This window comes from Nesoenas mayeri (assembly GCF_963082525.1).
Source record: "Nesoenas mayeri genome assembly, chromosome: 1".
In the NCBI taxonomy this organism is placed as follows: Eukaryota; Metazoa; Chordata; class Aves; order Columbiformes; family Columbidae; genus Nesoenas; species Nesoenas mayeri.
This window is the reverse complement of record NC_137541.1, coordinates 94678135-94698147: the sequence shown is the minus strand read 5'-3', so window position 1 is coordinate 94698147 and position 20013 is coordinate 94678135. Positions and strand designations below refer to the sequence as shown.

The following is a 20013-nucleotide window of genomic DNA, read 5'->3' as shown; positions in this document are numbered from 1 at the left end:
GAGCCTACTTAATTACTCTGCAGTTTAAGTCCAGGGGGGTTGGCAAGCTGAACACGGGTGCTGCTTGTGTGTTCAAAAATGCCAGGCAATAACATCTAAGTCTGAATATGACTGGAAGGAAGAAATGGCTGCCTTTTAACACTTCTGCTCTGTGAGATTATGTCCATAATTCAAGTAGAGAGATAAAATAAATTTGTTTTGAGATTCTGTTGACACCTGCTTCTGAGCTGCTGATTCTTAAGAGTCCAATTGCACAGAGAATCTCTCTGTAATAGTTGATCACTGGTGAAGTTTTGAGTATATGTTTTGGTTACAGAAGTGGTTTTGAAGAATTAGCCAAGAACTGGTACACTGTGCAACCTAAATAGTGAAGTACTGCCAGCAGAACACTGCTATGATGGCTGCTGTTGCATAAGCTGTGGGGAAAAAGTGCTGTCCTCCTTAGAGAAGTTGGGCTTAATTCTATTGTCAACTTTTATACTATCAACTTTCTTCTAGAGTTTGGTCAAATTAAATGTACAAGTCCATAAATGTTAATGCTTTTAGTGGCAATAACCCATTGTCATCACTTTCCGCCATTCCTAACTCTTCATGTTGTAATGACTTAAAATAACAAACAATGCTTAAGATTTTGTGTCTGTATTTGCAGATCACCAGGAGAACCTCACTCTGAAAACATTGAAACTAGCCGAATGTAAGTATATAAGTGGAAGAGTTTAGTATATCTTATTTTAAAATGCTTTGAACATATGTGACAGTTTCTCTCACATCTGCTTAAAAAAAAGAAAGACAACAAAAGCTGAGTAGAGCTGTGGATTTGCCTTAGAAAATTTTGAGTTAGTATTTTGCTATGGAAAAATAATTTTAACCCTCTGTAGAAACTGTGGTGACTTGTGGGTTTTTTAAGGGTGAATGGATTGAAGGAAAAGTTCAGAGGTTTAGTTTAATGTGAACCAGTAGAGACTAGCACAATACAGTGTCAGAAGTCTTCAGGCCTGTATTCAAACTTGACGGTAGGGCTGTAATTTCTTCCTGCTATTCACTAACATCTTGCATGGGTTTGAAGACACTGCAGTACTAAAGCACAATATACCTACTGATATCTGTTGTGGCAGATGGATTTCTGAACTAAGAAATAATAGTAAAAAGGTCTGACTTGATTTGGTAAATTTATATAGTAGTTGCTTTTAGAAAGAGACAACTAGCTTTCCTTCTCTAAGCAGTGTTCATATACCATGTTGCTCACCATTCTGGACCTTGTTTTGGTCTGTCTTCATTAGCCTAGAAGCAAAACTGTGATGGGTTGAAATGTTCATTTCAATTTCAAATTCAGAAGGGTTGCAAGAAAGAGGAAACTGCTTTAAAAGAAAAAAAAAAAAAGGGAAGAGAGTTATTTGAGGCTTTATTCTTCTGTGAGTTAGCAAATAAGAATTCTTTTATAGCTATGCAAACCATCCCGTCATAGAACTCAAGCCGGGAAACCCACAAACGCTGCTTTTCTGGCTTTACTGCACAAGTTCCAAAATAATAGAGGGAGTGTAGCCCAGTGGTTGGGATACTGTTCAAGGCTTCAAAAGACCTGGGTTCATTTCTCTTCTGCCACTAACTTCTCTGACCTTAAACTGTCTCCTCCATACCCCCCAGGTGGCATAGCTTTTTACGCAGTATGGGCTGAATGCCAGATTCGGGATATTTGCAAGCTGGGGACACGGTGTGAATTGCTCAAGGACTTTTCTCTAGCTGCCCAGCTTGGGGAGGGGTGGAGCTGAGGTGAGCTCTTCCACATTGGGCTTTGTACCTAACCTTAAAAGTGATCGAGAAGGAAGCAAGTAACACTTTTCCAATGTGTTTTTAGTAATTCACTGCGGTGAAGTCTTTTCTTGCACTAGCAGGAGCATTTCTCCTGGGATGGCAAATTTGCTTTTCCCTCTCTGGTGCCATCTGTTCCAGAAGTGCTGTCTGGCTGCTTGCTTAGGAGTGCGGGTTGCAGGGATCCAGACCTGAGAGGCTGCTGGCTGTCGCTACGTGGACACGTATTAGAGACTGCAGGACGAAAAACCTGCTGTAGTCTCTTTGCTTCAGTACCAGCCCCTGCTGTGCTGTGTTTTATTGTTCCTGCAGCAAGTTGAGTTGTGTTGTTTCCTTGGCCTATCCAAATGGGGGAATTGGGCCGTAAGCTGACTGTCATCCACTCTGGATGTTGTCAGTTGAACTGCTGCTTTTTACATATTGTAAGGCATAAGATGTGCCAGAAACAAGGATCATGACTGGTGTGAAACAAAGACTCTATAAGGACCTATAACAAATCAGAAGGAAAAGGCAATACAACTATTTTTCCTTCTAGCAGTCTGACAATTCTTTTTTGTGTGTGTGTGTTTTACCATCCTTAAAACTGAACCTGAAGAAATAATCTACAGTAGCAAGCTTTCTGTGTGAAAACTGAATATTTTTTTCTGGTGCTGAATGATGATCAGAGTTGCCCTGACTTATGTAGATATGGGGTATCTGTCTAAAATAGATGTCAGTCAAGCTGTAGAAATTCACATATTTGTTTGAGTACTAGTTACACAATATTAAGGCATGGTATACTTACAAAACTACATTTTTTTTAAAACTGTATCAGAATGTGGTGTATACATCCCCAATTATAGAGGATTTCTGCAATCCCGCTGCATAGTTGTTCTTGCCACATAGGATGGAATGGCAGGCTGAGTAATACAGTGTGACCTGCAAGCCTACTATGTAGCTGGAATAGTTACTATGTTATTTACATGCCTATAATTCATTGGTAAATGCAGGTAAATATGTTTTTCACATGTGTGAATTAAATAAAATCTGCTGGCTCTTTCAGACTCTTATGCAGTAAATTCTTCCATGGATAAGTCTTGCTTATCCCAGGCTTTTCAAATTCTGATTCTATGCATAATGAACATATCGGTGCCTGCTCAGAGTTAGGAGTCTTTTTTTCCTTAGCATTCATTGAAGTATTTGAATTCTTAAAATCAGCATCTTCTGCCTGCTTCTGTCACAGATCTGCATTAATTATCAGCTTTGATTAGTATAACTTTCTTAAAACCTCTCTAGCACTAAATTACCGGATTTTTAATTGTTTAACAATAGATTGACTTCAGTTAATGTATTTTCACTCTCTATTGTTACATATCAAGGCAAAGGTTTGGGTTATTTGATGTGATGGTTTTCTGTGTATTCATCTTTCCTTCTTTCTGTTTTTGAGGATGGGTTACTTTGTAATTTTGAAATTTCTCTCTCTCTTTTTAAGGTAGTTGAGCAGCCTCCCCATTTAAAGGCTTGTCACAGTTGTGTTTGATGCATAATCATCTCACACTGATGTAGCTTTGATAGCTGGCTTGTTTCTATTGAAAGAATGGCAAAATAAAAATTCTGCAGCTGCCTCAAAATATGCTATAAAACCAAATTACAGCCATTGCGAACATATGTAATAACTATATTAGTGTTTCATGATGCATACTTTCAGATGCCATCCTAGTGCCTTCTAGACATAGAATTCCTTAAATTAGTTTCCTCAGACCTGAAAACACATCTGATTCCAGATTTTAAATTAGAAAATATAACTGAAGCAAATGTATCACAGACCTTGACTCCATGGAGCTTGGAGAATGCTGTAAATTTAACAGTTAAAAAGAAAGCTTAAAGAGGAGATATTTTTCTATGGAGATATCTAATCCACAAATGTTAGGCTGTTCCTAAACTGGAAACTCAGGTGTTTAAGTCTTACAATCCAGGTTGACTGCACTTAGTTTATGCATGATCATGGTCATCCCTCCAGGACAGTGTCAGGCAGAATGAAGGCATAGTAAAAAAATGCTACCATGGAAACAGTGCTATGGAGTTTTTAGTAACCTGAAAACAGCTGTGTGATTGTCCCATTCCTGCACTTGGCTTCTTCAAGTTGTGCAAGGAGAGTACGAGGTTTATCATCATTTACGTCTCTTCTCTGCCAGTCGGTCTTACATGCTTCAACGGTCGGTCCTCTTCTTATATCAGTATTTTCATCTGAAATAATTTCACTTGTACCATGCTTCTACTGAAACACTCCAGTGGTCCAGAAGTAGAGAATCAGAATCAGTGTCTCCATGTTACTGTCTGTGTCTTTTGATATCTCACTGCAGTGCCAATATTAATCTCCTTTATTTGGTCAGGCTGCTGATCAGAATAGTGTATAAATTTCATACTTGACAAATTTCATCTTGTTCAGGAGAGTACAATGTGAAGTTTAATTGTACTTGCTTGAGTGCCAGGACTTCTTTAATCAAAAGAAAACAACATGGATGGCACTAAAGAATATGTATTTTGCTTACTGAGTTTGATAAAATGTTAATTATTTGTTTTGAACTGGATATAAAAGACAGACTGAAGGATTCCTGCCAGTATGTGAAGTTAATGTCATTTCATTTCTTTCCAATAAGGACAAAGTTGGTCTCATTGTGGCCTTATAACCGGTCTGGAGTAGGACTCCTTACATGATAATTTAAAACAAAATTTGGAGAACTCTTGAGCTGGTTTGTGTGGTTAAAGTTGATTACTCTGTGGAAGTTTAACACCTGATAACAGTTGTGTAGTTTTTTCTTTCAACAAATTTGTTATCCTTAATATTTTAAAGAGAGTAAGATTTTTGTAAGTTTATAGTCACTCCTGAACTTAGTAATAAATCAATTCCAACAGTAATTCAAGTTACTTTTTTTTTATAATTAAATGAATTTATGGGCTTTTTTATGAAGGCTGTATTTCTCCCTGCCTTTTCAAAAGACACTGCTTCTGGAAATGTGAGCATAGTATTTAAAACACAGGTATGCCTGCAGTCATTACCATTTACATATGTTGATTGCTTACAATAATTGCCTAATAGTTGTTTACTCATAATCAGTTATTTAATGGCTTCAGGCCTGTAATGTTTTGGAGAGGGGGGGAATTGGGGATTTTTCCTGAAATTCCTTGGGTCGAAAAGCCAGGGTATAATTGATGCATTGTTTGTCTCTCAGTTTTTTGGTTAATTGAATGTTGGAGGGATTGCAAAAGTGACAGGGCACTGCATGCCTTCTTAGGAAGGACAGATAGGAACCAGGGTATGAAACCAGTTGATCTATGGAATGATGTTATCTCTGTAGAGTCCTGGAGCTAACAACCTGAAGAGGAAAGGACTGTAACAAAGGGTGCTTTTCTAATAGGACTGTAGCAAGGTAATTGGTCTATTAGACAAGATTAAGAGATACATGCTGACTGTGTTCTTGACCCGCCTCCTCTCTGGCTATCTTTCTGCATTGCTCCATAAAGCCAGGACAACTTTTCTCAGGTTCGCCCTTCCTGAGGAAGTGCCACGTCTGACTTTGTCAGCACATGATGTTCCCAGAGGCACAGTGGATCTAGAATACATGGTAGGGAGGGAAGTCCCTTGGCTGAAGCCAGTGTAGTCTGAGAAGGTTCACAGTCTGCACCCCAGCTACCGGAGCCTGCCACACTGGAAAGAACAAGGTCGGAAAATGCAAAGTCCATGTGTATTTGCAGCTGTACATTCGATGGGGCACCAGGGGCTGAGGTGGGCAAAAGGTGTTACAGCCCTGCTGGAACAGAAGGCTCAGCTGCAGCTCTGAGTGGAACATCTGGCAGCTCAGTGTGCAGACCACTTCTAGAGGGTCTGTGCGGGCAGTGTTTTTACTGGAGGGTTGTCAGGTTGTCTTCTCTAGTGCTGCTGTTCTTACTCTTACCTAAACAGAAGCAGGAAACCAACATGCAAGGTTTGAAACTGAAACTCTCAGAAAGCAGTATTGAATTTCATAAAGGTGGCCCTCTATAATCCACACCTTTTTTTAACAGTTTTTGGTCTGCTTGTCATTTTATTTCCACAGCATAGTATAATTGTTGCTTTATGCTCCTGTCTGTTAAGGCATATGCTGGAAGTTGTTTTGCTATTAATACAAAAAAAAAAAAAAAAAAATCCCTGTTTTTTGTTTCCTATCCAAAATAAAAACATAATTTTTCCTCTTGCTTCCATGCATATTAATACTTTTTTGTTTGGTTTTGGTTTTGCATTAAGAAAACAGCTTATGAATATTTTACACTTCTGAATGTCTAACTGCTGTTAAAACAGACCACTTTAAACTTCTGCTTGCTAGAACAGGCCATATTGGAGCAATGTGAGACTTCTGTGTGGAATTAATATAAAAGTTGTGGTGTTCCAAGCAGAAACCATTCAGAAATACATAATTTCATACCGATATTTCTAGACAAGCATGAAAACTTCATACAAATTTCTAAAATGTAGGTAAACTTAAAGCAAAAATGATGCATTTATGCAGATATTTTTAACTTCATGCAAGTTTTGAAACTTTGAAGATTTTTTGCTGTGAAGAGTTGGATGTTTCAGATTTTTCTAAAATTCCTTAAGTGTTTAAACATTGGATTTCCTTTGTTGCACAAGCTTCCTTTATGTAGCATTTCTCTGTAGTTTAAGATATTTGGTAAATGCAAGTTAGATGTTCTTACGTAGGGACTTTGGACCATGCATTCAGTCCTTTGTTTCATATGTGGTTTAGACATTCAAAAGCTACTTTACAACCCAAAATGCAGCCCAGTGCACCTTGGCTTAAGTATCTAGAAAGGTAGAGGCTCAGCGGTGGACATTTCTCGTGATACTCCACAGTTTTGGCAGCATTTTAATTAAAAATGCAGAGTCCTTATTATCTGGGGCTTTTTATTAGTTGAAGAACAATTTAAAAGTCTAAAGGAGTTATTTTTCTTTAAATACTAAAAAGTAAATACTGATTTAAAAAAAAAAAAAGTGCCTGCAGAATTGTTCGACCTTGGGAAGGAAGATTATGTGTATTTTAGGTGCATTTCCCTCCACCACCACCATTGAAGTAGTAAGTCTCAGTAGAGGAGGTTATACAAGGTGTGCTGTGTGGGAAGTTACCCCTAAGGGTTAAGGATAGGCCTGTGAAATATTTATAACTGCAAACACAGCAGTGCAGTTTCATGTTCAGATGTGCAACAACAGTGTGAGCCTTTGCAAACATATATGCAAGTAAGTCACTGCAACCTTAGGTACAATAGGACCACAGAATCATGGAATGATTTGAGTTGGAAGGGACCTTGAAGATCATCTAGTTCTAAGCCCCCTGCCACAGGCAGGGACACCTTCCACCAGACCAGGTTGCTCAGAGCCCCATCCAGCCTGGCCTTGAATACTTCTAGGGATGGGGCACCCACAGCTTCTCAGGGCAGCCTGTCCCAGTGCCTCACCACCCTACTAGAACGTGTCTGTCTGCTAATGAATGGTAAATTAGTCATTGAATATTTAAGGGACCAGTTACTCTTTACTAAGTCCCTGTATAGGAACTTAAGGGGAGCTGCGGTCTTCACTGTGTGGTATGAGCTGAGAATTAGAGGGGTGTTTTGTGTTACCTTGCTTGATGAACCAGCTTTAATGCCTCAGAGTTACAACTTTTCTACAAAGTAAATGAGCAGAGGAATGTAGAAAGAGACAAAGTTTTCACCTCTGGAGAATGGAGAAGGTATGCTTCACTTTTTTCTGAATAATACAGAAGTGTGGGCTTTTGCCACTGGATGGTGACAGTAATCTCTCAAGTACCCCAATGCAGATGTGGTATGGAATATATTTGTTCTGTAAAATCACACCTTGGTTTACTTGGAAATGTGTTCTCTATAAGTGCTTTCATGGATGGACTTCAGTAAGTGTAACTCTTGTGGAAGGCTTGGGAAATTCTGTTATACTTTCTGAGGTCTGTATTCTCACTTTAAGTTGCCACCTTTTTTATTTAGTTAACTAATTTATTTGAGGCGATACAAAAGTCTGTGGAATAGCTGCCAGAGAGGTGAAGGGAAATTCTAATCCAGTCGTATTCTAGTACTGTTGTACATTGCATTGTTTGCTTCCTTAGTTGATTAAAAAAAAAAATCTGATTTTCAGTTGAACCTTCTATCTCTGATAGAATTTCACAGAACTTGAATCAGTGAGTCTGTAGCCGTGAGTCACAATAAAAATGTTTATACAAACAACATTATTGTAGGCATGGCACAGTTTGAGAAACAATTCTTAGTTAAAAATAGGAAGCAAATAAAACTTGAGTCCCTCAGAAGTTAACTGTTAGAGACAAGTCTTAGCTTAGTGTTGTCTCCTGGCATCTCAGATATGACCTGATGAAAGTGGAGTGTTGTTTAATATGATAAGATGTGTTGTTAATATATCATGCTTATGCATTTAAACAACTTTATTGAAACTAGATGTTATGTAAACCAGAAAGATGTGCATGCCTCCTTAAGACTAAGAATTTCTCCAGTTTGAAAACATAAGTTTGTTCTTCTTAGGGAGTTGGTCAGCTTTTCACAATATCAGCTTTTCATTATATATTTAATCTGAATAACAACTTCAGCTGTTTTAAGTAAATAAGTAAATATACGCACACCCCTAATATTTATACATTTAGAATAGCTGTGAGAAATAATCCATATAACATTCATAGTTATATTACACAAGTCAGAAAATTATGGCAAAAAACTTGTGATCTACACGTAGACTGTAACAGAAAAATAAGGTGGAAAGAAAATGGAATGAGGAACAATAAAGTTAAAATGATAATGTGTATATGAAATAACAGCCATTTTGTATGCACTGTAGAAAACATTAGGGAGGGAGGAAAATTAAAGGATCGTTAAGTTTCAACTTCAGCTGGAAAGAGTTTTCATGAAGATAATGCATAGGAGAGACTGCAAGCTGAGTAAATCAAGATGAGTAAATAAGAAGCGTGTGGTGAGACAGGTGACCATAGCTCAGGTATAAAAATTCAATATTAACAAAAAAGGCCTTTCACAATATATACTTAGCTGCTTGCAAATGACAATATTTCACACTTTAAAACTGAAGGTCTGGAATGATTGAAAGTCAATGATCAAAGTATGAAATCTTGGCATTCGGAAATAGATGTCTATGAAATCATATACTCATCTAAGCTGGGTTTTTTTTAAAGCCTCTCTACTAAAAGCTGAAGTATGAAAGACAAGATCAAGAAAACCTCATATTTTTATACATATGTGGAGAGAGGCAGGTTTTCCTAAGTCTATGTATAAAAATTTGAGAGGTTAGAACTCTTTCCTTGGATCAAAATACAGCTATTTTCTGTTTATACAGTAGTGGTTTTGATGATATTACTGGCCCAGCTTTTTAAAATTTATGGTCTTCCACCTCTATCTCAAGGTGCCAGGGAAACCTTTCTTTTCAATTTTTTTTATGTTGGAATGTACTGGGGCATTTGGAACGTTGGGTAGATGTTGAGCTCATCTTTTCTTTGTGAGAAATATTTTCTTCCCTAGGACTAAGGGTGAAAAGGAAGGAGCAAAGGTGTTATTGCTGAATAATATATACTCCAATAGTTACTTTCAGAACTTGAGGATTTTTTTCCCTTCTGAAGCAGCTGTGTTGAAACTCTGATGCTAAACCAGTCAGTATTAACAGATAGGCGCAGCAAGTGCTGTGTGTTACCCAATGGCTCTAGCTTTTCAGTTCTTGAGTACTTGTTCTGTGCAGAATCTGTGCATGCATCAACACTGGAATAGGCAACTTTAAGTTAGTTATCATAATTTCTGATTAAAATCTTGCTTCCTGTGGTATATTTTTTATAGTACTGCATCACTAAAGTTAGGTTAAAAGCCTGCATGTTACACCTAATCAAAATGTTTGAAATGTTTCATAGTTTGGTTTTGGTTAATAACTTGTTTTCTCAAGTGAAGGTTTGGAGGTTTCTTTCAAAATGTGGTCAAACACAGTGCTCTTGATGCTGCATGCAGCTTCTGTCCCAATTACATGCATTTTTCTAGCAATTTCTTTATCATGTGCATGTTTCTGTAATAGTCTGTGACTTTTTTAGTTGGCCAGTTAAATTTTGTGGTGTGTGTATATATAGTACTGAGCACATTGACTTGTATAGCAATACAGTTGTAATTCTTCAAAATGCTTACTTTGATATGTGTAATTGCAGGAGAAAGGGGGGGATTTGGCAAATAGCTGTTTTACAGAACTGTGTACTGTATTAAGCTAAGGAGAAATATATTCAGTGTGAGCTCAACTTTAATCCTGGTTTTGTCAGAAGTTTAATTAACCAAGGAATATTTTTCCTGTGGATTTAAATAGACTAAATATCTGATAACTTGGTCATCTGGAATCTTGTTAAAAATAGTTTAGATTTTTAAAGGTTCTATATCCTAATGGTGTAGTATTGATAATATTACTAAATACATGCCTGGACCGTTTGGATTTCATACCTTTTCCCTCTATCAGTGGCAGCTATACCTCAGTACTATACATCGGACTCAGTCACCTGTATGAGATCCAGTTCTTTTTCACTTCACTTGCAGCCTTGCTTTGCATATAAATTGCTCTATTTTTCAGTGACAATGGAGATTGTTCAGAACTGAACAAGATTGTACTCACTGTAACACTAGAATGTAAAGCTGAAAACTGTACATAAAGAGGATTTACCTTTCACTTACATAGGACCCACAAAAAACATGTGTTAAATAGATTTGCATTTATCAAGATGAAAATACTGTATTTAAAAAAAAAAAATCTCCTGATATGTCCTCTCTGACACAGAAATCTTGTGTTTCAGTGCCTGACTAATCTCTGCCTTGCTGATGCTTTTGAATGAGCTTTGTATGTGAAAGCTCTACTAATCCTTGTACTTACTGTTTGAATGTTTGCTACAGGAAGCGAGCAGCTGCAAAGCATCTAATAGAGCGCTACTACCACCAGTTAACTGAGGGCTGTGGAAATGAAGCCTGCACGAATGAATTTTGTGCTTCCTGTCCAACTTTTCTCCGTATGGATAACAATGCAGCAGCCATTAAGGCCCTCGAGCTTTATAAGATTAATGCAAAACTCTGTGATCCTCATCCCTCCAAGAAAGGAACGAGCTCAGCTTACCTAGAAAACAATTCCAAAGGTGCCCATAACAATTCCTGCACTGACAGAAAAATGAACAAGAAGGAACTGCAAGGCCCAAGAGATGACTTTAAAGGTAAGATGTTATTTTAGAATTTGCCTAAAATAAAACACTTAATATGCATGACTGTAAGGCTACAGAATTCAATGTGGTGGTGTTCTGCTGACTACTTAAGTAAAATACAATAATGGGCTATCAAATACTTTGCTATGGATTCTGAAAAATGGCTGGATTGATGCTGAACATTGATTCAAAATCTGTATATCTACCACATCTCTGTTAAAATCCATGTGCATTTGTTGTCGTCTGAGATTACTGGGTTTGCAAATACGGAGAGGTTTTTTTAAGTGCTGTTGTACAGCTGCTTTAGTTTTGCTAGTTTCATAACTCTTCTGTAGTTAATGAGTTAGAATCTGGAATTAAAGTATAACTTTTATATGTTAAGAAACTTAACAGATGAACAAAAAATGATACAGTGGATAACAGGCAATATATCTACCAAGCTAAAAGAAGTTTAAGCAAAGTGATTTCTAAGACAGTATATGAAAATTAAATACTGTTCTGTATGTCTTTTTAACTTCTGTTTAGCTTTTCAAACTCTCTAGAGTAGTAAATACATACTAGAAGAATAATTTTTGTTGTTGTGAAAACCTGTGGCGCAAGCAGAAATCACAAGCTAAATGAAATTCAAGCCATTAACCTTTGAGCAGATGTTTTTAAGTATCGTTGCAGTAAGTGGTATAAACAGAGTTCAGATTCATTCATTTTAGCTAAAGAAGGGGAAACTATTTACAGCAAAGAATTAAAAAACCCTACAGAATCAGCAGTGAAACATAGTACTCTGTTACAAGGGGCCTAAAGTGCTCCAGTCAATACCTGCTTAAATTTGTTCTTTAGCTAGTGGAAGGATAAATTTGTCCCCAAGTTATTTATGATCTGAGTAAGCAAAGATGAAAACAGTAGGAAGGGGAAAGGAGAGTCAGTATAGCGCTAGATGGGCAAGAGGCACATTAGGTCTTTTTTTGTGATTTGTTTCTTGATTTTGTGTATTTTTAATGGAGGTGTGCAGGTACAGGATTTTCCTCTTTCTCTCCAACCCCACTGTCCTTTCTCCCCAGGACAGGTATGTAAGAGGCTTCTCAACGTATCTCAGAGACTGTCTGTTTAAAGCAGTGACTCAAGACTCATCTGTTGTGACATCAGAAGCATTGACCTGTCTTTGTAGCTGCATGGACAGAGAGCATGATGTGTTCTTAAAGCCCATCTGAGACTCTTAGTTATCTTTGGAATTGGATGATGTCTAAGGAATATAGTGCTCTGAAATTTTTTAAGGTCTATCTGTAGCAACTGGGAAAACTGCAATTAAGTTTGAGAAAGTCAAGGAAGAGGATGTGCAACTTGCTTTTATACTTGATATAAGATTGAAAAATTCTAAATAAATTGAAAGAAATGTCCTCCAGAAAGAATTATTTAAATTACTTTTCTGCAGTGCTAAGACTACTACCTTTAGGGAGAAAAAAAATTTGGCTGGAGGCCATGGTCAGCATCTCAGTAATATCTTAGATGGGAGTCCTAAAAGAGGAAGGAAATAGAGAAATTGCAAATATGTAAAAAGCATGGCTTACAAATGTAGTCATATGTAGAGAGAGCCATTTCAAAATCAGTGTTTTAATTACCTGGAAAACTGCTTTCAGCTTTGATCACCAAAACATTAAACTGGGAACAGGGAAGGTCAGTGGATGGGCAGTGAGCACACAATTGTAACAAAGCTTCCCTAAGAGAAAATGAAAAGTGAATTCATAATTTGGGTAATTATGGAGAGTAGTGTTGGCAATTTCTCGATCAGATGCAGTCTTTCTGACAGTCAAGAATCATTGCTAAAGTTTAAGAGGAGGGGGCATGTAAAAGCTCACATATCAGATACAAGTCAGCTAAAATTGTCTTGAGTTGGAAGGCTTCACCTATGTTTATTTTCCTCCAGCTGTTCTCTCTGCTATGAAGTAAAAATGGTGCAGACCCTTATGACAGCTCAGTTAGTGGGTGGTCACAGGATATGACTTAAAGCTGTTAGGAAACTGCTAATGGTAATACTAAAAATTTTCACTGGAAGTAGCATATAAGTTCCTTAAATACTACAAACCTTTAAAAGAATGACTAGGAAATTCCTGTTGTAAGTATGTAAATCTGAAATGTGTTATATTGTTAAATTGTTCACTCTTACTGATAATTTTTATGCTATGAATAAGCTCTGCAGTCCAGCATCAGTGAACTTCAGGCTGTGGTCCTCATTTTGAGGAGCTGCGTGGCATGGAACAGCATCTGTATCAGCAGCTAAATTTATTTTAGGCAAGTTTGTTTCCTGAGGAAGCACTGCAGCAATTAAGAATAGGAGATGTTGCACTAAGCTTGAATCTCTTTGTGGTGTTTTCAATGCTGTTTTTCCAACAGGACAGATTTGAGTTTTGAAGCTTTTTCACTGCCTTCAGATTGGCTGGAAGTCAGTCTCGGTAGCATGACATAAGCTTAATCTTGTGTTAAATGTGCTCTGAGAATAGCTTTGGGGCTCTGTGAAAATCGATAGGTTGTCTGTCTTTGCATCATTTATTTTTTATTTGTAATTTAATGACTGCTTGGAATGAATGTTAGTGTAGGCAATAGTGTTTCAAAATACTTTAACATATAACTGTATTTATTAAAATTACACACTTCTTTCTGCCAGAAGTAGTTGTTCTAGCACGGCTGGTGAATAAAGTGCTGTGATGCGGGTTTTTTTTTTTAGATCTGTAGAGATGCTAGTAAACAGATTCAGTCTTAGTTTTAAACTGTGTGTCAGTTCAGAAGAATCTGCTCGAACTAGAACATCTTTTCAGGGTCTGATCATGTGGTAATCCTACTCTAAATCATCACCTGATGTGAAAGTACCTTTGGGTTCTGTTCGAGAAGTAGTGTAGAGCTATAAATATTTTCTTATTCCCTTTTATAAAGAAGATTTCAAATAACAAATGAACCACCAAATGACTTGTTTTCATATCAAAGGTTTGGAGGGGAGCACAGAGAGGTATTTGGAGCCCATACAGGTGATGTGTGTAAATCAGCTTGTTCATCTGAATAGCATATTGATGAGTATACTCAAATTGTTTATCCCAGTCAGGCCTAATGTACAGAGAAATAACTCACGTACTCAATTGTGTGTGTAACTTAGAAACATTATTGTGTGTTTTGGGGGAAGGTTTTCAGGCATATGTTTAGTATAAAAACAGTTGCAGAGACCATTAAAAATAGAAATAAAAATCTTATATTCAATTAAAATACAACAAAACAAATTACTGAATCTTTTCTTCAAGATGTGTTTTCAAGGGAGAGTGTGTGAAGTCCATATGCATGTGCTATGTTTGAAAAAATAGGTTGATACACTTTAGTTTGTGCATAGTTTGGGATTTACCAGAAGACTGTATTCTCACACAGTCTTATTAATTAAGCCTTTTAAAGTTTAAACATTTTACTGATAGATTTAGTTGCTGCTCTTTAGATCTTATAATACTGTTAACTACCAAACGTAGTTAATTGGCTAAAGACTGGTTTTACTATTGAGTGTGTTCTCTGATCGACATCCATCGATATCCATGAATAAAGTATTTTACAAAATCATAGTGAGTGAAATCATGATTCTTCGTGCTAATGAAATTATAAAGTATCTGTCTTGAATTTATCCAGCACAGACACTGTTTTTTCCACTGTTAATGATGATACAATACAGAGATTTCTTGAGTAGGGTGAATCAGAAGTATTCTTTTTTTAATGCTTATCTTACTTAAATTCATACTCTATCTTTTTTTATAGATGTGACTTTTCTAACAGAGGACAAGATATATGAAATTCTTGAACTATGTCGAGAGAAAGATGATTATTCCCCTTTAATCCGGGTGATTGGGAGAGTATTTTCTAGTGCTGAAGCATTGGTACAGAGTTTCCGAAAAGCCAAGCAGCACACCAAGGAGGAGCTCAAGTCTCTTCAAGGGAAGGATGAAGACAAAGATGAAGATGAAAAGGAAAAAGCTGCCTGCTCGGCTGCTGCTATGGAAGAAGATTCAGGTGCATCATCGTCTTCATCATCAAGAATAGGTGATAACACACAGGGAGATAATAACCTCCAAAAACTAGGCCCAGATGAAGTCTCTGTAGATATTGAAGCAGTCAGACGGGTCTATGATAGATTACTTTCTAATGAAAAAATAGAAACTGCCTTTTTAAATGCACTTGTGTACTTGTCACCTAATGTAGAATGTGACTTGACTTACCATAATGTGTACTCTCGGGATCCTAACTATCTGAATTTGTTTATTATTGTTATGGAGAACGGCAATCTTCATAGCCCAGAATACCTGGAAATGGCTCTACCATTGTTTTGCAAAGCAATGAGCAAACTACCCCTTGCAGCTCAAGCAAAACTGGTTAGATTGTGGTCTAAGTACAGAGCAGACCAAATTCGAAGAATGATGGAAACATTTCAGCAGCTTATTACTTACAAAGTCATAAGCAATGAGTTCAATAGTCGTAACCTAGTGAATGACGATGATGCTGTTGTTGCTGCTTCAAAGTGCTTGAAAATGGTTTACTATGCAAATGTAGTGGGAGGGGATGTGGATACAGATCATAATGAAGAGGAAGATGAAGAACCCATCCCAGAATCAAGTGAACTAACTCTTCAAGAGCTGTTGGGTGAGGAAAGAAGAAATAAAAAAGGTCCTCGAGTGGACCCACTGGAAACTGAACTTGGTGTTAAAACTATAGATTGCAGAAAACCACTTATCCCTTTTGAAGAATTTATTAATGAACCACTGAATGATGTTCTAGAAATGGACAAAGACTACACTTTCTTCAAAGTAGAAACAGAAAATAAATTCTCTTTTATGACCTGTCCTTTCATATTGAATGCTGTTACCAAGAACCTAGGATTGTATTACGACAATAGGATCCGGATGTACAGTGAAAGACGCATAACTGTGCTCTACAGCTTAGTTCAAGGACAGCAGCTCAACCCGTATTTGCGGCTTAAAGTGAGACGTGATCACATCATAGATGATGCTCTTGTCCGGGTAAGTCATGCAACAACATGGAACATAGGTTTGTGGTTTTCACTAGTGCAAACTATGTGGGCTTTGACTAACTGAAAAGGACTATGTGTGAGTGCAGTGTCTTATGTATTAGATTTCCTCTAGAAGGAAACTCAAATAGCTGTACCACCAAAACCCAATTCTGAGCGTGCTGCTGAAGATTTGGGTGTTCAGGAGAACCACTTCTACTTGGAGTGGTTGCAGACTTAAATGTTTTGAAGTGCCAAATAGTCCTTATTCCCCATTTACAGATTCTGCGTTGTTATAGCTTTAATGGTAAGAGTGACCAACTTCTGTTGCAGTACTTTGTCCTGTGGACTGTCTTGCGTCATCTTCTGATAGTAAAGCTTTTCAGGTGGAAGTTGGAATTAAAACCATTCAGTTGTGTACTCTTCTCGTGGACTTCTGAACTTCTAGATATAAAGTATGCAGAGTGACTACATGATAAGTAGAACTTATTGCTTCTCTAAGCACTGTTGCAATGTGGTGCAAATACTGATATGACTGAGAAAGGAGAAGACAGACCTCTTAGTACCTGAAGTCTGTGAGAGCAGCTTGTTTCTGAATGTGCTGGCTTCTTAAAGTAAAACTTAAAGTCATTTGTTCACGTTTTTGAAAGGTGGGAGTTGTACAGGATACAAATTATAAAGGCTACTTCACAGTAAACTTTTTCCCATAAATTTAGTTTTAAAGCTTGTTGCTGAAGAGCCACACAGGTATTTGGAGATGCTCTAGGGAAAGTACCTGGTTTTGCCTCTTAGCCAACCTGTTACTTCTGGTTAAATTTGGTTACTGTAGCTGCTACTGAAGGTCAGTCGTGAGAGCCCTAAATGAGCTTCTGCCTTGATTTTTCTGTGTACCTATGAATTTCCAGATGGGTTAGCTGCTTTATGGGAATTGCTGATATTACTACAATTTATCAGGGAAACTCTTGTCTCTGGTATCAATGGGAAAAATAAAATTGCAATGTAGAGATGGCTTCTGTCTATAAACCAAATTTTATATTAAGCGAATGAGAAATATACTGGTTTAAGATTAAAGCCTGCTTCTTGTAATTTCACTACCTATCAGACTTACAATTGTATCCAGTGATGTTTTGTCACATTAATGTAATGGACTTTATTTCCTTGGCTGTTCAGTTTGGGGATACATAAATGCTGGAAAAAAGGGAGGGATAGTACTATCTCTTTAGGAAGGAAGGGGCTAAAAGAGGTTAAGAGCTAGTTTTAGGGACATGTTAATTTTAATGCCAATTCCAGCAGAGAGGAAAATCCATAAATATGAGAAAGGTACTCTTTCACATATTGCTTGTTGTGGAAAGAAGTTGAAATCTCTGAGGACCAAAAAAAAAGTTTAGTATTGCTTAGAAAGCCCATGGACAGCATCAAGTTGGTGTAGCTGCTACATCACAACAGGGCCACAGCAGTCACTGCTGTGCATGCTCTTGGTCTATTGGAAGTTTAGGTAATTTAAATCAGATTAAGCTCAAACATACTAATTTAAATTATGATGCGCTTGAAGCAGGCCTTGCACAGCATAGCAGTCTACAAGTACATGTTGAGCAGTTGCCATGGATCCTCTTAGGGCAGTTAATTTAAGGTGTCAGAATATGCTGAATTATGGTGATCTATCAAAGCCCCAAAGGAGAGTAAGAACTTTAAACTGTTTGTTCTGGGCCAGAAAATAAAGGAAAAATATAAAACTGTTCTAAAGTAGCCCAAGCTGAACTGTAGTGTTCATCAATGAGACAAAGTACAGCCCAGGCATTTCTTGAAAGTGCAAAATAGATTATATTCAGTAAAATGGGGATGAATGAATGCTCACCATGCTAGCTGGGTGAAGGGAGCTGTATGCGGCACTTCCAACAGATGAAACAAGGTAGCTGTTGTGAGATGGTGTGGACTTAAAGAAAATTGTGTTGGTAAATATATGTAGAGGGTACAGAAGTCACCTTTTAAATATTGGTGTGTTTTAACTGATGATATGAAGTATCACTGCTCAAATAAGAGGTTTTTAAATATTCCTGAGGAAGTGTTATGATTTAAGAAAGGAGCAAATAGAACAATACAATGTCCTTGTTTAATATGATGTGCCTATATTTCTCTTTTTCATTTGTTTCTTCTCATTTTAATATCAAAAAGGATGCAATAGAAGTATATTTTAAGAGTTCAGAGTCTCTTCAAGAGAGAAATATATGAAGAGATTATAAAGTCCCCTGAATGGTAAAAAAGATGATGGAGAGGACGTGAAAGATGGTGTGGAGAAGTTGAATGGGAAATACTGTTTTTCTCAACTGTTAGCACCCAGTTATGTTATCAGGAAGCAGGCTTAACATAAGCAAAAGGACATATTTTTTTATCCACTGTGTACTTAGAGTTACAGATGTCTTTACCCAGAACTTGTAGTTCTTTGTGAAAGAAAGATCCACCAAAATGTAAAAGGCATTACAGGCATTTTGTTGTGACCCACACACAAACATCAGGAAGTCCTGAAGCTGCAAGTCTGCTGGTAGCTGGAAAAGTATTGTGGGGAAAATACTGTTCCACACTGTCATCTTGCCATTTCTTCAGCATGTGCCTGATCTGTTGAAGAATTGTGGACTGTTATTAAAAGGTACTTCTCATAACTGGTTGGGAAGTGATTTTAGTAATTTTCACAATTTGTTTCCACTTCCTACTTGGTGTGAAATAAATCTGGAGGAAGATATTCAGTCTTATGTCCTAATCCTTAAAGTAGCTTGCTCTGTCTCCGATCATAGTCAAAGATGGGTACCGTGTGCTTCTGTAGCACTTCAGTTTTAGGTGCAGTATTGAACTTTTTTGGAAGGGTCTCGCTGAAAACAGTCAGATGTTGCCAAGGTAATAGTCTACAGTAGTAAAAGCATATTCTTAGATCTGTTCAGTGGTAGCATGTTTCCAAACATGCTTAAATTACAGGTAAGTAATTAGGATCACTGATATGCTTACACTTGAATTGCATTTTTTACTTCTGGGGTTTGAACACTTACAGACTTGTTTGAATTGTAAGTAATAACATACTCACGTCACTAGACCTGTGTCTTTACAGAACAACCAGTGCAGACTTTTTTGACTATATATGGAATGACTCTAACTTCCTGATAAAAACATTTTTTCAGAAATACTGATTAAAATGAGGTTCTGATGATCTTATTCATATTTTCCTTATTTATGTTGGCTATTTTGCAAGCAAATATTTTTACCAGCCTTCATGATTTCTATTTGCAAATGGACTAAGTACTGGTCTTTGTCTGCTAGTAAGCTGAGGTAATTAAGTTATCACCAAGCTGGTTTTCTCTTATCAATATTTAGTATTTAAACTTGTAGAGTTAAACTTCTCACTTTTTGGGACTACATTAAAACAAATCTGGGCACCGGTAAGTGATTTTTTTATTATTACTGTAGGATTTTTCTTACTGAGCATTTGAAGCAATACCTTTTAAATATCTTTGAAGCAATAACTTGTGTAAAGTTGCTTATTAAGGGAATCGTTGTTCACCCTGGAATGCATCTATGCAAAGATTTTATTTACCAATTCATTGTTCAATTTCTTTGAATGTATCAAACTTGCATCAGAAACTTATTTTTCGTGTTTTTAATTGAAATAGACTTAATGAAACACGTTTTCTTTGTATTAATGCTGATTGCATACTTATTTGTATGTATGTTAGTTTGAAAAGTCACCAGGAGGTGGGGTGGTATGTTGGAATTGAAGTGCTAGTCCCTGCTTTTTATTAAGGAACCCTTAGATTTGGGAGTTGGTAGCTCAGTTTGTAGTTCCTGAAAGCAGTTAACGTGCTTTTTTGTGTGTCTGTCAGGTTTAAGAGGTTAGCTGTCCTCCTGCTGAGTCATGTTATGTGAATGTGGTAGTAATGAAACTAATTTATC

General features: G+C 37.1%; 1 protein-coding gene across 6 annotated transcripts in view; it reads left to right on the top strand.

Moving 5' to 3' along the window:
- Positions 1-20013, top strand: part of UBE3A (ubiquitin protein ligase E3A) — a 53772-nt gene that overhangs the window by 21376 nt on the left and 12383 nt on the right. For all 6 annotated transcript variants that reach the window (XM_080363850.1, XM_080363852.1, XM_080363847.1 and 3 more), the window contains 3 exons: positions 650-694; positions 10759-11069; positions 14835-16090. In XM_080363850.1, coding sequence (XP_080219976.1) covers positions 650-694; positions 10759-11069; positions 14835-16090 — 1612 coding nt within the window. The remainder of the gene's footprint in view (positions 1-649; positions 695-10758; positions 11070-14834; positions 16091-20013) is intronic.